We start from the raw sequence: 21512 nt of genomic DNA on the forward strand, positions 1-21512 counted from the left end.
TTGTTTCCCTGTGTCCTTCCTTTATTGCTTCTATTTCCATTTTTAATTCCTTCAACTGTTTGATTGTGTTTTCCTGGAATTCTTTCAGGGATTTTTGTGATTCCTCTCTATAGGCTTCTACTTGTTTATTTATGTTTTCCTGTGTTTCTCTAAAGGAGTTCTTCATGTCTTTTTTGAAGTCCTGCAGCATTATGATCAATTGTGATTTTAAATCTAGTTCTTGCTTTTCTGGTGTGTTTGGATATTCAGTGTTTCTTTTGGTGGGAGAATTGGGTTCCAATGATGCCATGTAGTCTTGGTTTCTGTTGCTTGAGTTCCTGCGCTTGCCTCTCACCATCAGGTTGTCTCTGGTTTACCTTGTTCTGCTATTTCTGACAGTGGCTAGACTGTCCTATATGCCTGTGTGTCAGGAGTGCTGTAGACCTGTTTTCCTTCTTCCAGTTATGGGAGCAGAGTTTTCTGCTTTCAGGTGAGTAGTCTTTCCTGTCTACTGGTCTTCAGCTGTTCCTGTGGGCCTGTCTCCTGAGTCCACCAGGGAGGTCGCTTGGAGCCAAAAAGTTGGTCTTACCTGTGGTCCTGTATCTCAAATTGCTCTTGGGGTCTGCTTTTGAGCTCTCGGTGAAGGTGGCAATCAGGAGGGCCTGTGCTGCCTTTTCCCGGAGCCCCCGTGCACCAGGGTCCCAGATGGCATTAGGTGTTTTCCTCTGGATTCAGAAATGTGGGCAGAATGTAGTCTCTTCTGGCTTCCCAGGCATGCCTGCCCCTCTGAAGGTTTAGCTTTCCCTCCCTTGGGATTTGGGTGCAGAGAACTGTTGACTGATTCCCTTCAGGTCTAGGTGGTGTCTGGACTGCAGGGTATCTGCTGTTCGAGTGCCTCTATCTTCTGGTTCCGAGAGGCCATGTACAGTTTCCTCTTGGGCCAGGGATGTGGGCAGGGGTGGGTAGTATTGGTGGTCTCTCCCGCTCTGCAATCTCAGGAGTGCCCACCTGTCTGGGCGGTGAGCTCCCTCTTTCAAGGGGTTTGGGAGCAGTGAGCTGTGGGCTGGGATCAGCGAGGTTGGGGCTCCAGCTAAAAACTGGAAGTGTCCAGTCCCAGAGGAATTTTGCCCCTCTGTGTCCTGAGTCCACCAGGCAGTTCGGTTGGAGCAGAAAAGTTGGTCTTACCTATGGTCCTGAGGCTCATGTTGCTTGTGGGGGGCTGCTTTTGAGCTCTCGGTTATCGTGGCAACCAGGAGGGCCCGTGCCGCCTTTTCCCGGAGCCCCTGTGCACCAGGGTCCCACATGTAGTTAGGTGTTTTCCCCTGGAGTCAGAAATGTGGGCAGAGTGTAGTCGCTTCTGGCTTCCCAGGCGTGTCTGCCCCTCTGAATGTTTAGCTCTCCCTCCCATGGGATTTGGGTGCAGAGAACTATTGACCGGTTCCCTTCAGGTCTGGGTGGTGTCTGGACTGCCAATACTTTTGTTTAATGCTTTACCCTTTTTATTTTATGTGTTTTGCCAGCATGTACATTGTATGAGGGTGTCAGATACCCTGGAACTGTAGTCATGGAGGGTTTTACAATGTTAGTGCTCGGACTTGATCCTGGGTCCTCTGGGAAGGTAGCCAGGGCTCTTGACTGGCACAGTAGACCATGCGAGGAAAATTGGTAAGGTTGAGTGGGTTTTGAGACCCTGGCACCCAGGTACCCACCTGAGACATTAGGTGTCTCCCTGCTCTCTACTAGACTCCTGGCCTAGAACTCATGACCATACATCCCAATTCAGTCATATAGCCAAGGACAGAGTTTCCCTGCTAATGAGGTATCTGGAGGCCCTGAGGGTTTAACTGATAAGCTTCTCTTCCTAGATATTTCTTCCTGGAAATGGTATTTAATCTTTGGTTTACTCTGAGAAGGTGGTTTGCATCCATTTTACATGATGAACAGTCTATAAATGATGTGAGTAAAACATGGGCTGTCTCTTTAATTAAGAATTCCTGTAGGGAGTATGGAGAGAGCCTTCATTTTTCACCTCTGTGATCCTGGACTCACATACCATGGAGCTAATCTGGAGTCCCCTATTCACTTGGCCCTGGGCTTGTCCTTAACCTTGGGCTCTGAAAGAGAGAGAGAGAGAGAGAGAGAGAGAGAGAGAGAGAGAGAGAGAGAGAGAGAAAGGAAAACATGCCTTGAACAAGGATCATGATTTCCTTATTACCTTTAAAGTTCCTACTTTCTGGGTTGTCCACTCTGATATGGGAGTCATCTTTAGTTCATTATCTTGATCTGAATTTGTAATCTCCTGCTCCTTTCTTGGCTTGAACCTCTGAAGTAAACTTGGTTTTTCATATTCATGGCACCTTCCCATTTCTTTAGCTTAATGTTATATAATATGATGTGATTGGGAATCCACAAAACTATATGTGTGTTATGCACTTGGAAGTCTGCAAGATAAAGTTATCATGTCTCTTCCACCACTTGGAACTGGGATTTTTTCTTGCCAATGTGAATTTCCTGTTCAACATCCCAGATTGGTAAAATGTGGAGAAGAAGTAGAACACCCACTCTCTGGAGGTAGAGCCTACCAGCAATAAATGGGCCTCATTGTTCAGAGTCTAGGACATTACTCAGAGAGTGGGAGGCCAGGGGAAAGTCTCAGTAACAGCTCCATCTCACATCCTGTCCAGAGAACAGTTCCTGAGCACTTGCTGGAGACTGACTGTTTATCTCATCCCTCTTTTATTGTTTTCCTCTAACAAATGGACTGGCTCCTGTTTCTTTTGTTTCCAGGACTACTGATTTTGTACAAGTCTCATACAATGGGTGAGTGTTATGGCAAGAAAACAAAGAAGGAAGAGATCTAGGGTATGGGATTGATATACCAAGCATCATGATCAGAAAGGTCAGGAACTACAAGGACAGCATTAGATCTGGGTCTCCGAATTCTCTGGCTGTCACAATACCATTTCCTACCTAGGAAGCTTTTCTTGGAGATATTGATGTCCAATAATTCCACTAGAATCTAGTTCTAGGGAGGTATTAGGATATACTCAGGAGAGAATTAGGTGGGGAGGGTGATAAAAATCATTAAGAGAACACAAAATTTCTCTCAACTGAGGTTAAAAACCTTGACAAGTAAGTGAAATGAGATCTCCTTTTTCTTGTCCCCACTGCATCCCAGGTCTTTTTTCTCAACCTTCTCTTTAGCATCAATGCCTACCCCATTGTTATGATGTACTATCTATGCCCTATAGGGGAACCCAGTTTTTGCACTTCCTGTGATGAATATGTTGATGATACCTGCAGAAGAAACTTGGGAGTCTGCCATCCCAGATATCCTGACTTTGCCTGCCAAACCAAAGAAGTATATATTCAACTTAACACTGGAGGTGAGGTGAAGGCCAAGGGAGGGGAGAGAGACTATTTTATGACTTGGTTTATGGGGAATAAGAGCATTAGATCTGGAGTCATATTTGCTTGTGGCATCAGCATTGCCATTGACTTAGCTGATGGTCTAGGACACAGTCCTTCCATCCTGAGTTCAAAGTTCTTATCTATACAATGATTTAGTTTACCAGGTGGATTTCACATTACTCACCATGTCTTTTCTTTAGTGACTTAAACTAATATATCAGTCTGTTACATCTCTTCTGTAATAAATGTCTGTGTGTGCTAGAGACAGGGATAGGTTATTGTGGGAAGAGACCTTTTATTTTTTTCTGTGGTAGGGTCTTTAGTTTCAAGCTGGAAGGGAAAGAATGGAAAATTCATCTACATCTCTTCTCATTGGTAAAGACTGTATATTTATGTCACTGCCCTACTTTCTTTAGAATATCTGTACAAATATTCTATATTGGGCTGCCCAAGAAGATGTGTGGAATACGTGCGCTTCATCAAGTTTGAGAAAAACATCTTCTCCTGCTGCAATGAAAGCTACTGCAACAGTTTTCAAGCAAAACATACTCACTTCAAAGAAAATAATTTTGTCTAAGCTCTTCCTGTTAGGCACATCCTGCCCATTTCTTCCTGAACAAGCTTCAATGTTTGGAAGTTTCTTCACTCCCATCCTACACCCACAATCTGCTGAGAGCCAAAGGGCATAAGACAAATGAGCCATGGACAGAGAAGGAGGGTGGTGGAAGTTTGAAATGCAGCCTGGGCCTCTATCAGATTCACTAGGCATCAAGATCTGCTATTCTGATTGGAGGCAAACCATAAGTTCAAGTGTGTATGTGTGTGTGTGTGTGTGTGTGTGTGTGTGTGTGTGTGTGTAAAGGGGACCATTGTGTGATGACATTTGTTACAACCCACATAAGTTATTAAAATGTTATAATAAATACTATGACCATATGCAGAGGATTCATGGGCTGCTTCCATAGCAGAGAAGATAAAAAAGGAGAAGACTGATGAAAGTTGTCTGACAAAGGTTCCCCAAATGTCTAGTATTCTAAATTCTCTTATATCTGATACTGTCTGAGTAGGTTTTGTTTCTGAGGATTATAGATTAAAATTCAAGAAAAAAGTTCAAGATAAAACCAACACAAAGTTTATTGGCAAGTATTACAGAATATGAATAAAGAGCAGCCTCATCACTGGATACTACTGATTCTAAGGGGCCTGGGCTTTATTTTGGGCTTGTGTAGTTCCTTCTGGTGACCTCGTTGTTCTCCTATAAGACCTAAGGTGCGCATGCATTACTGATGAGTGCAGAGATCATGCCCTCTGATTCTTTGCATGAGTTTGGGAACAGCTGCACTAGGATCCTTGTCTTGGCACATGTGCACTGAAAAAACTTTGATAGTGGCCTCTATCCTAGTGCACAGGATGGAGCTCAGTCTAAAGTTAAATCTTAAGGTCCTCTCCATTTTCTCCAAGCACAGATTTCCCTGGGGATGTGCACAGCTTTCAGAATTCTCTAGTTTCTATAGCTGTTATCTTCATGAAGAATTGACTCCAGTTTATTCTCCAAGCAGTTAACTCCACCTTAACCTAGTGTATGTCTCAGTCAGTAATCTCTTGTTTCAGGGAGCTGCATTTCTTTCAGCCCCCTGTGGCTTTTGTAAAAAATTTCTATTGCTTTCCTGCTAAATTTCTGTCTTGGATGCAACAGATATTCATGCCTTCCACCACTGCTTTAAGTACACTGATTCATCAGGACAAACACACATCTCTGGTATACAAAATCCAGGTTTTTTGTTTGTCTGTTTTCTGATGGGTCACAGAGCACTCCTCTCACTACTGAAGCCAGACATTAGACAGTCAGTAGAGAAGGGACTCCAAAGGCCAAAGGACTCCACTAGTCTTAAATCTCCAATTCTAGTTTTCTGGGATTTTTCTCTGCTATTCCTTTGTTTCCCAGTATAGAATTTTTAGGAAGAAACCCTTCATACCCATGAATAATCATTAAAGCCAGAGGTTTAGTTTATTACTGGTGTTTTAACATCTGGGCTATTGATTTCAAAGGGTTCCTTGAGTTTGCTGAAATTGTGAGGATCCTGGATAAGTCCAAGTTGGGACATACCCATCTTATGACAAACTGGCCAGAAATGTGGAATTCAGTGACACCCACAGTGGTACATCTTGCTTTCTCCATGAAGGTTTATTTGTGTCTATCTCACCTGGAATGACTATGATACTCAGTGTCTGTCTTAATGTTGAGACGGGAGACAGTTTCTAAGTTTGCAGAGATACTCACCTCTCACTCTACCAGTATACTTAAGAGGGACAGGAAGCTTCTCTGGGTTATTGTTTTCAGTGAAATACCTATTGTCACAGACTCTCCTAGTAGAAAACGCTCTTTGATTATCATTCACGCTAAATAAGTTGATGACACCCTATTCATTTCACAAACTGAGGACAGTCTCAGTGTATACACAAAAGTTCAAAGAATACAAGGGAATGGAGAACAAAGGAAGAGATCTAACCAAGCCACCATTCTTGTCCTGACCCCAGCTTGCCCTGGCAGCCTTATCTTCTGCCAGTCTTCTCTACATCTGGATCTACACTCCTCCTGTACCACCCACTAGTCTTCTTTGGCCTCACCATTTATGTTTGGTAGTGGTTAGCCCATGCTAGATGCTATGTTTAGAATGCTCTTTTCTCTCATATTGATGGGTTTTCATTTCTTATTTTTTGAGTTAAATATCAATAGTTTTGTTGATGTTACTCCAACAGAGTGATGGCCTCATCTATGTTCAGAGCCTAATATGTCATTTCTTTATTTGAGCACTTGTACTAAAACATGATGATTCACCTTGATGATATAAACTTTATGACTACTTTCCATACCTACATAGCTATATATACTTCAATGTCTTGAAACAACTAGATGCTACCAAACTAACTGTGTAATTTAATGATTTCTGGCAACATGACAGTGTTTTTGCCCCACCAGCTCAGAGGAAAAGAGCAGGGAGATGAGGGAAGGATTGTGGGTGATCAGGAGTGGGGCAGTGAGTGGGCTGAAAAGTGAATAAGTAAGAAAAAATTAAATTAAAAAAAGATAAAAGCCTTGGCTGGTCTGGAGCCTTGTAATAGACTAGGATGGTCTTGAATTCACAGAAATCCATCTGTCTCTGCCTTCTAATATTTACATGTGCCTTGGTAATTATGTGTGGTAGCACACACCTGCAATCTCAAAGCCTATGTATATATATGATAGGAGGATGATAATTCTGAGGCCTAGGATATACAGTGATATTTTGTCTTAAAAAAAACAAAACCAAAATAATTTCATAGTCATGTGATTTCATTTGTGTGACATTCTGGGGAAAGAAAAATAATAAAGATGAAAAGAGACAATTAGTTGTCATATTGGAGAGAGAATATGGTTTAATACAAAAGGGCACAGAGGCAGCACATTAAATGAACAGAGCTGTTCTGTGTAATAGATGGTATAGGAATCTGTGTGGTTTTCAAAACCTATAAGACATTATGATATGGTATCAAACTCTTGATACCATATATATTTTTAATATATACAAACTTAAAAACATAGAGCAGACTGGTTGATCAGAGGAGGTCCCAAAAACAATGAAGACTGTGCTAAATCTTAGTGTAGAAGTATGGGAAAACCTCATTGAGAGGAGGAAAGAAGAACTTACCATACATTGCAGATGGTGATCAGCTGGAAGTACAAGGTGAAAAGCACGCAGACTGTGCAGAGCATGGGAATCAAGCTTCTAAATTATTTTTTACATGATATAAATTTATAATCCTGAAACTACTTTTTAAGTATATAAAACTGAATACAGTAAGCACAGAAATGACAGATAATGGGAGCAGGTTTCCATCAGATCAAGAAATGACCAGGACATACACACAAAGTAAAGGCAATGTATAACATTTCATTTACTATCCTCTCTCTCTCTCTCTCTCTCTCTCTCTCTCTCTCTCTCTCTCCATATATATACATATATATATATCATACTTAAGATATATAACACCTCAATACTTGTATGAAGACAATATGGTTTTAGCAACAATTATATTTAAAAGTTCACCTCTGAACATTCTGTGGAGTAGCAACCTACATCATGAAACTCTTGTGCTGTGTGGCAGTGGCAGCTTCTGTTATTCACAACTCCACAAGGTAAAACCTGAATCTACAGTATACCATTGGTTATTTAGTAAGTTATATGTAGCAAATGCATTTTAAATTTATGGTATTTCAATTTCTGTTGGAGGTTTCAATGCAGAGCCTCATTATAAGTCATGAAACATATATACCACTAGGTGGTTACTATAGAGGACTAATAAACTAATTTACCATCTCATAGAAGTATTCCATTCTTTAGCATGGCAAGAATGGCAATAATCTATTGATTCAGCAAAATCTATGAGTATGATACACTTTTTTCTACAATCTTCACATTAAACATCACATCTTTCAATTTGTTCTGCTTCCTCATTTCTTAACTTGTAAACATTGACTTAAATCCATTAACTTCTTGTACCATGATTCTGGCAACTACTGATGTTCTCTATCTCTATGTACATGGCCCTTTAATTAACTTGCTTACTTTAGATTCTACATACAAGTAAGACTTCACATTTTTTCCTGTATTATTTGTTTTACTTAGCATAATGTTGTTGAGAACCATCTATATTGGGGCAAATGACAGTAACTCATTTTTAAAAAGCTAAACAATGTTCTCTAGTACATATGTATAATTCGTCATTTTTAACCTATCAGTATATTGAAGTACATCTAGGTTGTTTCTATACCTTGTCTCTTAATAATGCCACAATAAACATGTTGATGCAAATATTTACTACTAAATAGTGATTTCATTTCTTTCTTTTTCCTTTATACATAATACTTTTGGATAAAAGCAACTCCTTTGCAGACCCTTTATTTTCTGTCTGTTCCTTTGGGAGATCCAATCCCTTAGACTACCCCTGTGTATTACAACAGAACAGCAGCTGTAGCTCCCCTTCTCCGTTGTCCACACTTCCTATGGATTGATCCCACAGAGCATTCTTTTTCTGACTTCCTTTGCCCAATTTATTCATGCCAGTAGGCATTCCTATAAACACACCTGTGAAACAGGCCAGCAAAACATGAGGCACACAGTTATCACACTCTCTGAAAATCCATCAAGGAAACAGAAACCAAGGGACAAATCATCAACCCAACAGAGACAAGCCCAGAAACCAGCACCTAGACCTATAATAATGCCAAACCAGATGCCTAGCTATCAGTGTAAACATACAATAAATAACAACCAGAAAAATATTTCACTACTGGAGCCCAGATATCCTGTCAAAGTAGGCTCTAATTATTCCAATGTGTTGAGGTCTGGTCTTCTGCTGTGTATTGCAATGTTAAATGTGGCACCTAAGACCTGGTTGCCCCAGAGATGGAGAGTCCACATATATATCCAAGTGACACTACATGATGTTGTCCCTAAGTTATTTCTAATTGATAAATAAAGATGCTAAGAACCAATAGCTGAGGGGAAAAGACATTTGTGAGGTTTAGGGTTCCTGGACTCATGATGTCAGAGGAGAACCTCGGGACAGGGTAGAAGAACCTGAAGGAGAGAGAAGCTGTCATGGGATAGGTGAGTCATGAAAATGTAGCCCTGAAGGCTGGCCAATTGGAGTTAAGAGCAGTCCAGATGAAACATGGTAAATAACAATGTGAGGTTATTGATAGGAAATAGATTTTAATAGCCTAGAGGGTAGATATATGCCTAGCTCCTGTGCTGTTTAAGGCTTATTTTAAATATAAAGGTTGTATATGTCTTTAATCTTATCTAAGAACTAAATGGTCAAAGGCAGGGTAGAAATCCTGTATTGAGCTTAAAGATTTCTACAACACAAAAGAACAAGAGCACAAAAGAAAACAAACAAACAAACAAACAAACACACAAACAAAACACAATTCCCACCCAAAACATAAAACCAACTATATAAAAAGGCTATTAAACAGGGAATGAAGAAAAACTTTTAAAGAAATAGGGAAACCTTCTGGTCTGAACCAGTGCCCTGAGCAGACATTGGGGGCTGGCTCCATACACAGTCCCACAATTCCCAGGTGCTCTAACATGCTCAGGATCAGAGATAAGGAGGCCCCAACATCTGGCCCAACACTGGAGTTACTGTGTCCCCAGGACACAGACTGGGGCGTGGGTTCCTTCTGGACTGAACCAGTGCCCTAGCAGACCTTAGGTGCTGGCTCTGCACCCACTTCTACAATAGGAAAACTCCTACAGGGAAAAGATCAAGAAACATATAAAGGCAGACCTATCAGAATTACACAGACTTCTCACCAGAGAATATGAAAGGTAGAAGATCCTGGGCAGATGTTACACAGATCCTAAGAGAACACAAATGCTAGCCCAGGCTACTATATTCAGAAAAATCTCAATTAACATAGATGGAGAAACCAATATATTCCATAACAAAACAAATTTACACAATATCTTCACAAAAATCTAGCCATACAAAGGATAATAGATGGAAAACTCCAACACAAGGAAGGAAACTACATAAAGCAAGAAAGTAATCTTCTTGTAACGAGCCCAAAAGAAGTTAGCCACACAAACATAATTCCAATTCTAACAACAGAAATAACAGAGAGGAACAATCACTTTTCCTTAATATTTCTTAACATCAATAGACTCAGTTTTCCAATAAAAAGACATAGGCTAATTGGATGCTTAAACAGGATTCAGTATTTTGCTGCATAAAGGAAATGCAATTCAATGACAAAGACAAACACTACCCCAAAGTAAAAGGCTAGAAATAAATTCCAAGCAAATGGTACCAAGAAACATGCTGGAATAGCCATTCTAATATGGCATAAAATCAATTATCAACCAAAAGTTATCAAAAAAGACAAAGAAAATATTTTATACTCATCAAATGAAAAATCTACCAAGATGACTTTCAATTCTGAATAGTTATGCTCCAAACGCAAGGGTACTCACATTCATAAAAGAAACTTTACTGAAGTTCAAAGCGCACATAGCACCTCACACAATAATAACGGGAGACTTCAACACTCTGCTCTCATCAATGGACAGATCTTGGAAACAGAAGCTAAACAGACACAGTGAAACTAGCAGATGTTTTGAAAACACACACACACACACACACACACACACACACACACACACACACACACAAAACATTTCACCCTAAAACAAAAGAATATAACTTCTTCTCAGCACCTCATGATGCCTTTTCCAAAACTGACCATATAATTGGTCACAAAACAGACCTCAACTCATAGAAAAAGATTGAAGAATTCCCTTGCATCCTATCAGATGAAGACAGACTGAGGTTGGCCTTCAATAATAACAAAAAACTCAGAAAGTACACACACACACACATGGAAGGTGAACAACACTCTATTCAATGATAACTTGGTCAAGGAAGAAATAAAGAAAGAAATTAAAGACTTTTTAGAATTTAGAGCATAGCTGTTCAGAAAGGAAAGTTTATCCTAGTACATTTTCCAATTGATAAGTATAAAATGCTTTCCTTGTCTTTTTTTGATAACTTTTGGTTGAAAAGGAAGGCACAACATACCAAAACTTGTGGTACACAGTGAAAGCAGTGCTAAGAGGAAAACTCATATGTCTGAATGCCTCCAAAAAGAAACTGGAAAGAGCACACACCAGTAGCTTGACAGCACCCATAAAAGCTCTAGAACAAAAAGAAGCAAATACACTAAAGAGGAGTAGATAGCCAGAAATAATCAACCTCAGGGCTGAAATAAACCAAGTGGAAACAAAAATAACTATACAAAGAATCAACAAAACCAGGAGCTAATTCTTTGAGAAAATCAATAAGATAGATAAATCCTTAGCCAGTCTAACCAGAGGGCACGGAGACAGTATCCAAATTGACAAAATCAGAAATGAAAAGGGAGACGTAACAACAGAAACTGAGGAAATTCAGGAGATGATCAAATTCTACTATAAAAGCCTATTCAACCAAACTGGAAAATCTGGATGAAATGGACAATTTTGTAGACAGTTGTGAGGTACCAAAGTTAAGTCAGGGTCAGAAAAATCATCCAAACAGTCCCATAACTTCTGAAGAAATAGATGCAGTCATTAAAATATCCCAACCATAAAAAAGCCCAGGATGAGATGGGTTTAGTGCAAATTCTATCAGACCTTCAAAGAAGACCAAATACCAAAACTCTTCAAACTATTCCACAAAATAGAAACAGAGGCAACACTACCCAATTCATTCTATGAAGCCAAAATTATGCCTTTACCTAAACCACACAAAGACCCAACAAAGAAAGAAGACTTCAGACCCATTTCACTTATGCAGAAATACTCAATAAAATTCTGGAAAACTGAATTGAAGAACACATCAAAATGATCCTCCATCATAAACAAGTAGGATTCATCCCAAGGATGCGGGGATGGTTCAAATATTGAAATCCATAAATGTAATCCACTATATAAACAAACTCACAGAAAAAAAGCACACGATCATCTCCTTAGATTCTGAGAAAGCATTTGAAAAAATTCAACAGTTCTTCATGTTAAAAGACTTGGTTAGATCAGGAAGTCAAGGCCCATACATAATCATAGTAAAAACAATAAACAGCAAACTAGTAGCCAATATCAAATAAATGGAGAGAATTTGAAGCAATCCCACTAAAATCAGGGACTAGACAAAGCCATACACTCTCTCCCTACTTATTCAATATAATACTTGTAGTCCTAGCCAGAGCAATTAGACAACAAAAGAAGGTCAAAGTGTTATAAACTGGAAAGAAAGAGGTCAAAATGTCACTATTTTCAGATGATATAATAGTACACTTAAGTGGCCCCAAAAGTTCCACCAGGGAACTCCTAAAACTGATAAACAACTTCAGCAAAAGTCGCTAGATATAAAATGAACTCAAACAAATCAGTAACCTTTCTCTACTAAAAGGAAAAACAGGCTGAGGAAAAAATTAGGGAAATTACACCCTTCACAATATTCACAAATAATACAAAATACCTTGGTGTGACTCTGACCAAGCAAGTGAAATATCTGTATGACAAAACCTTCAAGTCTCTGAAGAAAGAAATTGAAGAACATCTCAGAAGATGGAAAGATCTTCTATGGTCATGGACTGGCAGGATTAATATAGTAAAAATGGCCATTTTGCCAAAATCAATCTACAGATTTAATGTAACCTCCATCAAAAATTTAACTCAATTCTTTGTAGAGTTAGAAAAAGCAATTTGCAAATTCATTTGGAATAACAAAAAGTCCAGGATTGCACAAACCATTATAAATGATAAAATAACTTCTGGGGGAATCACCATCTCTGACCTCAAGTTATATTACAGAGCTATAGTCATAAAAACTGTATGGTATTGGTACAGAGACAGGCAGGTAGATCAATGGAATAGAATTGAAGACCCAGAAATGAACCTATATAGCTGCAGTCACTTAATCTTTGACAAATGAGATAAAACCATTTAGTGGAAAAAAGTCATTATTTTCTTTATTTTTTTATAGAATATTTTTTATTTACATTTCAAATGTTATTCTCTTTCCTTGTTTCCCATCCATAACCCCCCTATCCCATCCCCCACTCACTTCTTCTATGATGGTGATCATTCCCACTAACCACCCACCCCTTCCTGCATTCCTGCCCTGACATTCCCCTACACTGAGGGGTCCAGCTTTGTCAGAACCAAGGGCTTCTCCTCCCATTCGTGCCCAACAAGGCCAACCTCTGCTATGTATGCAGCTGGAGCCATGGGTCTGTCCATGTGTACTCTTTGGGTGGTGGATTAGTCCTTGGGAGCTCTGATTGATTGATATTGTTGAGCTTATAGGGTTGCAAACCCCTTCAGCTACTTCAATCATTTCTCTAACTCCTTTGATGGGGACCCTGTTCTCAGTTCAGTGGTCAGCTGCTAGCATTCGCCTCTCTATTTGTAAGGCTCTGGCAGAGCCTCTCAGGAGACAGCTATATCAGGCTCCTGTCAGCATGCACTTTTTGTCATCAGCAATATTTTATGGGTTTGGTGGCTGCATATGGTCTGGATCTCCAGGTAGGGCAGTCTGTGAATGGCCATTCCTTCAGTCTCTGCTACAATATTTGTCTCCATATCTCTGCTTGTCAATATTTTTGTTCCCCCTTTTATTTTTTTATTTTTTAAGGAGTGAGATTTTATGGTTCATCTCAAGTTTTATTAAATAATTCAAATACAAATGTGCTAAATGTTGCATGAACCATAAGCACCTGAAGCAGCCTGAACACACACACACACACACACACACACACACAGAGAGAGAGAGAGAGAGAGAGAGAGAGGAGAGAGAGAGAGAGAGAGAGAGAGAGAGAGAGAGAGAGAGAGAGAGAGAAAGCTTAGTTTTATAGTATAGCAAGATGTTTATATCTAGGTGAGGAAAATTCTAGAGTACTTTTATCAAGAAAGAAAAATGCGTGGATTCACATGGTAGATTAATGATTCTATCGGCTGCATGTATTCACCTGTGTTATTCCCTGGAGGCGAGAAGGAACCAGGAAAGATGTAAGTAGAAGAATCAAGGATGCTTTAGTGATTACTCAGCATTAGCAACATCAGAGATATGAGCAAACTGAGAGAGAATGATAACCATAGTACAGAAATAACTTCAAGGGGAAATTCAATACTGCCGAAGAATTCAATTAGATAAAGATGGAAATGTTCTTTATTTTTGGCAGCATGAACTTACGTAGACATTGATTATGGGGACTTTTTAGATGAGTGCATCCTAAGTTTAGAAAGAAATGTATAAGTATTATAATCAATAGTTAAAATGTAGATCAATGAGTTAGAAAGGAATGAAGCATCTGAAAAGGGGTTAATTTTATTAAGAAAAAATGCATAAGTTATAAGGAAAATTTTTATAATATCCACACAAAATGAAAAGCATTCACACTTTGCTAACAACTATGGAATGCTGGGCACTGACATTTTGAGTTCTTAGGTTATTCCATTAACTCTCACAATCTTGCTGAAAAATAACTCAAAATTTTTGTTTTATAAATGAGGGACACTTAGTTTTCAGAATCACAATATAATTCATAAAAAAAACTAATTCATTTTTTCTGTGTATTACAGTGCTCCTCTGTTTGGGAAAATACACCATTAAGGATGTTTTTAGAAAGATAAATTGAAATGAAGCTTTGACTATTCATACTCAATATTAATTTAGATTTTGTTATCAACATGAATTGCAGTATAAAATAATGCCTCTCAGGATTAAATTGATTTCACTTTATATATTTCTGATATGTTTACACTAATTGACACACATGGGCTCCCTCTTGTGACAAGTCTAAACTTGTGACCAACTAAATATCTTTCTGTGGCTTTCTGTGGTGAGAAGTCTGGTGTAATTCTGATAGGTCTGCCTTTATATGTTACTTGACCTTTTTCCCTTACTGCTTTTAATATTCTTTCTTTGTTTTGTGCATTTGGTGTTTTGACTATTATGTGACAGGAGGAGTTTCTTTTCTGGTCCAATCTATTGGAGTTCTGTAGTCTTCTTGTATGTTTATGGGCATCTCTTTCTTTAGGTTAGGGAAATTTTCTTCTATGATTTTGTTGAAGATATTTACTGGTCCTTTGAGCTGGGAGTCTTCACTCTCTTCTATACCTATTATCTTTAGGCTTGATCTTCTCATCGAGTCCTGGATTTCCTGTATGTTTTGGACGAGAATCTTTTTCCGTTTTACAATATCTTTGACAGTTGTGTCGATGATTTCTAGTACATTTAAAGTCTAGAATAGATTATATATATATATATATATATATATATATATATATATAAATATATAAACCAATTCTCAGGTCCTCTGTGCCCCAGACACCGCCCGACATTGATGGGACCGGATCAACATTTCTCTGCACCCAAATCCCTTGGGAGGGAGAGCTAAACCTTCAGAGGGGCAGACATGCCTGGGAAACCAGAAGAGACTACACTCTGCCCACATTTCTGGCTCCAGAGGAAAATACCTAACGCCATCTGGGACCTCAGTGCATGGGGGCTCTGGCAAAAGGCAGCACATGTCCACCTGGTTGCCGCCCTCACGGAGAGCTCAAAAGAAACACCCATGAGCAAACTTGAGCCTCTAGACCACAGGTAAGATCAACTTTTCTGCTCCAAGCGACCTGACTGGTGGCCTCAGGACACACAGAGGCAAAATTCCTATGGGACTGGACACTTCCAGTTTTTAGCTGGATTCCCAACCTCGCTGATCCCTGCCCGCAGCTCACTGCTCCCAAACCCCATGGGAGAGAGAGCTTACCGCCTGGACAGGTGGGCATTCCTGAGACTGCAGAGTGGAAGAGACCACCAATACTGCCCACCCCTGCCCACAACCCTGGCCCAAGAGGACACTGTATATGGCCTCTGGAAACTGGAAGATAGGGACACTGGAGCTGCAGGTCCCCTGTGCTCCAGACACCGCCGGACTCTGAAGGGACCAGATCAACAGATCTCTGCACCCAAACACCATGTAAGGGAGAGTTAAACCTTCAGAGGGGCAGATACACCTGGGAAGCCAGAAGAGACTACACTCTGCCCACATTTCTGTCTCCAGAGGAAAACACCTAATGCCATCTGGGACCCCGGTGCACAGGGGCTCTGGGAAAAGGCAGCGCAGGCCCTCCTGGTTGCTGCCCTTACGGAGAGCTCATAAGCAACACCCCACGAGCAAACTTGAGCCTCTAGACCACAGGTAAGTTCAACTTTTCTGCTCCAGTGACCTGCCTGGTGAACTCAGGATACAGGCCCACAAGAACAGCTGAAGACCTGTACACAGGAAAAACTACACTCCCGAAAGTAGAGCAGTCTGTTCCCATAACTGGCTGAAAGAAAACAGGGAAACAGGTCTACAGCACTCCTGACACACAGGCCTATTGGACAATCTAGCCACTGTCAGAAATAGCAGAACAAAGTAACACCAGAGATAATCTGATGGCGAGAGGCAAGCACAGGGACCCAAGCAACAGAAACCAAGACTACATGGCATCATCGGAGCCAAATTCTCCCACCAAAGCAAACACTGAATATCCAAACACACCAGAAAAGCAAGATCTAGATTTAAAATAATATTTGATCATGATGATGGAGGACTTCAAGAAAGACATGAAGAACTAGCTTAGAGAAACGCAGGAAAGCATAAAGAAACAAGTAGAACCATATAGAGAGGAATCACAAAAATCCCTGAAAGAGTTCCTGGAAAACACAATCAAACAGTTGAAGGAATTAAAAATGGAAATAGAAGCAATCAGTCAAGAAAGAACACAGGGAAACAACCCTGGATATAAAACCAAAGGAAGAGACAAGGAGCCGTAGATACAAGAATCACCAACCGAATACAAGAGATAAAAGAGAGAATCTCAAGAGCAGAAGATTCCATAGAAACCATCGACACAACTGTCAAAGATAATGTAAAATGGAAAAAGCTACTGGTCCAAAACATACAGAAAATCCAAGACTCAATGAGAAGGTCAAACCTAAGGATAATTGGTATAGAAGAGAGTGAAGACTCCCACTTCAAAGGACCAGTAAATATCTTCAACAAAATCATAGAAGAAAACTTTGCTAACTTAAAGAAAGAAATGCCCATAAACATACAAGAAGCCTACAGAACTCCAAATAGATTGGACCAGAAAAGAAACTCCTCCCATCACATAATAGTCAAAACACCAAATGCACAAAACAAAGAAAGAATATTAAAAGTAGTAAGGGAAAAAGTCAAGTAACATATAAAGGTAGAGCTATCAGAATCACATCAGACTGCTCGCTAGAGACTATGAAAGACAGAAGGTCCTGGACAGATGTCATAAGGATTCTAAAAGAACACAGATGCCAGCCCAGGTTACTGTATCCTGCAAAACTCTCAATTAACATAGATGGAGAAACCAAGATATTCCATGACAAAACCAAATTTACACAATATCTTTCTACAAATCCAGTGCTACAAAGGATAATAAATGGTAAAGCCCAACATAAAGAGGCAAGCTTCAACCTAGAAAAAGCAAGAAACTAATCGTCTTGGCAACCAAAGAGAAGAAAAGCACACAAACAAACTCACATCCAAATATGAATATAACAGAAGCAATAATCACTATTCCTTAATATCTCTCAACATTAGTGGTCTCAACTCCCCAATAAAAAGACATAGATTAACAAATTGGATACCCAATGAGGACCCTGCATTCTGCTGCCTACCGGAAACACACCTCAGAGACAAAGAAAACACTACCTCAGAGTGGAAGGCTGGAAAACAAATTTCCAAGCAAATGGTCTGAAGAAGTAAGCTGGAATATCCATTCTAATATCGAATAAAATCAATTTTCAACTAAAAGTCATCAAAAAAGATAAGGAAGGACACTTCATATTCATCAAAGGAAAAATCCACTAAGATGAACTCTCAATCCTAAATATCTATGCTCAAAATGAAAGGGCACCTCCATACATAAAAGAAGCCTTGTGTGTTTACCGGAAGTCCCACACCCGCGGATCCCGGCCCGCAGCAGCTCTCTGCTCCCAGACCCGGTGAGAGAGAGACCCAACCGCCTGGTCAGGTGGGCACTCCTGAGGCTGCAGAGCAGAAGAGACCACCAACACTGCTCACCCCTGCCCACATCCCTGGCCCAAGAGGAAACTGTATAAGGCCTCTGGGCTCCCGTGGGGGAGGGCCCAGGAGCGGCAGGACACCTGCCTGAGACACCGCCGGAACCTGAAAGAAACAGACCGGATAAACAGTTCTCTGCACCCAAATCCTGTGGGAGGGAGAGCTAAACCTTCAGAGAGGCAGACAAGCCTGGGAAACCAGAAGAGACTGCTCCCTGCACACACATCTCGGACGCCAGAGGAAAAAGCCAAAGACCATCTGGAACCCTGGTGCACTGAAGCTCCCGGAAGGGGCGGCACAGGTCTTCCTGGTTGCTGCAGCTGCAGAGAGCCCCTGGGCAGCACCCCACGAGCGAACTTGAGCCTCAGGACCACAGGTAAGACCAAATTTTCTGCTGCAAGAAAGCTGCCTGGTGAACTCAAGACACAGGCCCACAGGAACAGCTGAAGACCTGTAGAGAGGAAAATCTACACGCCCGAAAGCAGAACACTCTGTCCCCATAACTGACTGAAAGAGAAGAAAACAGGTCTACAGCACTCCTGACACACAGGCTTATAGGACAGTCTAGCCACTGTCAGAAATAGCAGAACAAAGTAACACTAGACATAATCTGATGGCGAGAGGCAAGCGCAGGAACCCAAGCAACAGAAACCAAGACTACATGCCATCATCGGAGCCCAATTCCCCCACCAAAACAAACATGGAATATCCAAACACACCAGAAAATCAAGATCTAGTTTCAAAATCATATTTGATCATGATGCTGGAGGACTTCAAGAAAGACATAAAGAACTCCCTTAGAGAACAAGTAGAAGCCTACAGAGAGGAATCGCAAAAATCCCTGAAAGAATTCCAGGAAAACACAATCAAACAGTTGAAGGAATTAAAAATGGAAATAGAAGCAATCAAGAAAGAACACATGGAAACAACCCTGGATATAGAAAACCAAAAGAAGAGACAAGGAGCTGTAGATACAAGCTTCACCAACAGAATACAAGAGATGGAAGAGAGAATCTCAGGAGCAGAAGATTCCATAGAAATCATTGACTCAACTGTCAAAGATAATGTAAAGCGGAAAAAGCTACTGGTCCAAAACATACAGGAAATCCAGGACTCAATGAGAAGATCAAACCTAAGGATAATAGGTATAGAAGAGAGTGAAGACTCCCAGCTCAAAGGACCAGTAAATATCTTCAACAAAATCATACAAGAAAACTTCCCTAACCTAAAAAAAGAGATACCCATAGACATACAAGAAGCCTACAGAACTCCAAATAGATTGGACCAGAAAAGAAACACCTCCCGTCACATAATTGTCAAAACACCAAACGCACAAAATAAAGAAAGAATATTAAAAGCAGTAAGGGAAAAAGGTCAAGTAACATATAAAGGCAGACCTATCAGAATCACACCAGACTTCTCGCCAGAAACTATGAAGGCCAGAAGATCCTGGACTGATGTGATACAGACCCTAAGAGAACACAAATGCCAGCCCAGGTTACTGTATCCAGCAAAACTCTCAATTAACATTGATGGAGAAACCAAGATATTCCATGACAAAACCAAATTTACACAATATCTTTCTACAAATCCAGCACTACAAAGGATAATAAATGGTAAAGCCCAACATAAGGAGGCAAGCTTACCCTAGAAGAAGCAAGAAACTAATCGTCTTGGCAACAAAACAAAGAGAATGAAAGCACACAAACATAACCTCACATCCAAATATGAATATAAAGGGAAACAATAATCACTATTCCTTAATATCTCTCAATATCAATGGCCTCAACTCCCCAATAAAAAGACATAGATTAACAAACTGGATACGCAACGAGGACCCTGCATTCTGCTGCCTACAGGAAACACACCTCAGAGACAAAGACAGACACTACCTCAGAGTGAAAGGCTGGAAAACAACTTTCCAAGCAAATGGTCAGAAGAAGCAAGCTGGAGTAGCCATTCTAATATCAAATAAAATCAATTTCCAACTAAAAGTCATCAAAAAAGATAAGGAAGGACACTTCATATTCATCAAAGGAAAAATCCACCAAGATGAACTCTCAATCCTAAATATCTATGCCCCAAATACAAGGGCACCTACATATGTAAAAGAAACCTTACTAAAGCTCAAAACACACAGTGCACCTCACACAATAATAGTGGGAGATTTCAACACCCCACTCTCATCAATGGACAGATCATGGAAACAGAAATTAAACAGTGATGTCGACAGACTAAGAGAAGTCATGAGCCAAATGGACTTAACGGATATTTATAGAACATTCTATCCTAAAGCAAAAGGATATACCTTCTTCTCAGCTCCTCATGGTACTTTCTCCAAAATTGACCATATAATTGGTCAAAAAACGGGCCTCAACAGGTACAGAAAGATAGAAATATTCCCATGCGTGCTATCGGACCACCACTGCCTAAAACTGGTCTTCAATAACAATAAGGGAAGAATGCCCACATATACGTGGAAATTGAACAATGCTCTACTCGATGATAACCTGGTCAAGGAAGAAATAAAGAAAGAAATTAAAAACTTTTTAGAATTTAATGAAAATGAAGATACAACATACTCAAACTTATGGGACACAATGAAAGCTGTGCTAAGAGGAAAACTCATAGTGCTGAGTGCCTGCAGAAAGAAACAGGAAAGAGCATATGTCAGCAGCTTGACAGCACACCTAAAAGCTCTAGAACAAAAAGAAGCAAATACACCCAGGAGGAGCAGAAGGCAGCAAATAATCAAACTCAGAGGTGAAATCAACCAAGTAGAAACAAAAAGGACCATAGAAAGAATCAACAGAACCAAAAGTTGGTTCTTTGAGAAAATCAACAAGATAGATAAACCCTTAGCCAGACTAATGAGAGGACACAGAGAAGTGTGTCCAAATTAACAAAATCAGAAATGAAAAGGGAGACATAACTACAGATTCAGAGGAAATTCAAAAAATCATCAGATCTTACTATAAAACCCTATATTCAACAAAACTTGAAAATCTGCAGGAAATGGACAATTTCCTAGGCAGATACCAGGTACCGAAGTTAAATCAGGAACAGATAAACCAGTTAAACAACCCCATAACTCCTAAGGAAATAGAAGCAGTCATTAAAGGTCTCCCAACCAAAAAGAGTCCAGGTCCAGATGGGTTTAGTGCAGAATTCTATCAAACCTTCATAGAAGACCTCATACCAATATTATCCAAACTATTCCACAAAATTGAAACAGATGGAGCCCTACCGAATTCCTTGTACGAAGCCACAATTACTCTTATACCTAAACCACACAAAGACCCAACAAAGAAAGAGAACTTCAGACCAATTTCCCTTATGAATATCGACGCAAAAATACTCAATAAAATTCTGGCAAACCGAATTCAAGAGCACATCAAAACAATCATCCACCATGATCAAGTAGGCT

General features: G+C 40.1%; 1 protein-coding gene across 1 annotated transcript; it reads left to right on the forward strand.

Annotated features, from left to right (window-relative positions):
- The first annotated feature begins 2735 nt into the window (after positions 1 to 2735).
- On the forward strand, positions 2736 to 3967 carry Pate10 (prostate and testis expressed 10). Its single transcript, NM_001265586.1, has 3 exons — positions 2736 to 2799; positions 3231 to 3365; positions 3807 to 3967. The coding sequence occupies exons 1-3, from the start codon at positions 2736 to 2738 to the stop codon at positions 3965 to 3967; spliced, it is 360 nt and encodes a 119-aa protein (NP_001252515.1).
- The last annotated feature ends 17545 nt before the right edge of the window (positions 3968 to 21512 follow it).

This window comes from Rattus norvegicus, chromosome 8 (assembly GCF_036323735.1).
Source record: "Rattus norvegicus strain BN/NHsdMcwi chromosome 8, GRCr8, whole genome shotgun sequence".
Classification (NCBI taxonomy): Eukaryota; Metazoa; Chordata; class Mammalia; order Rodentia; family Muridae; genus Rattus; species Rattus norvegicus.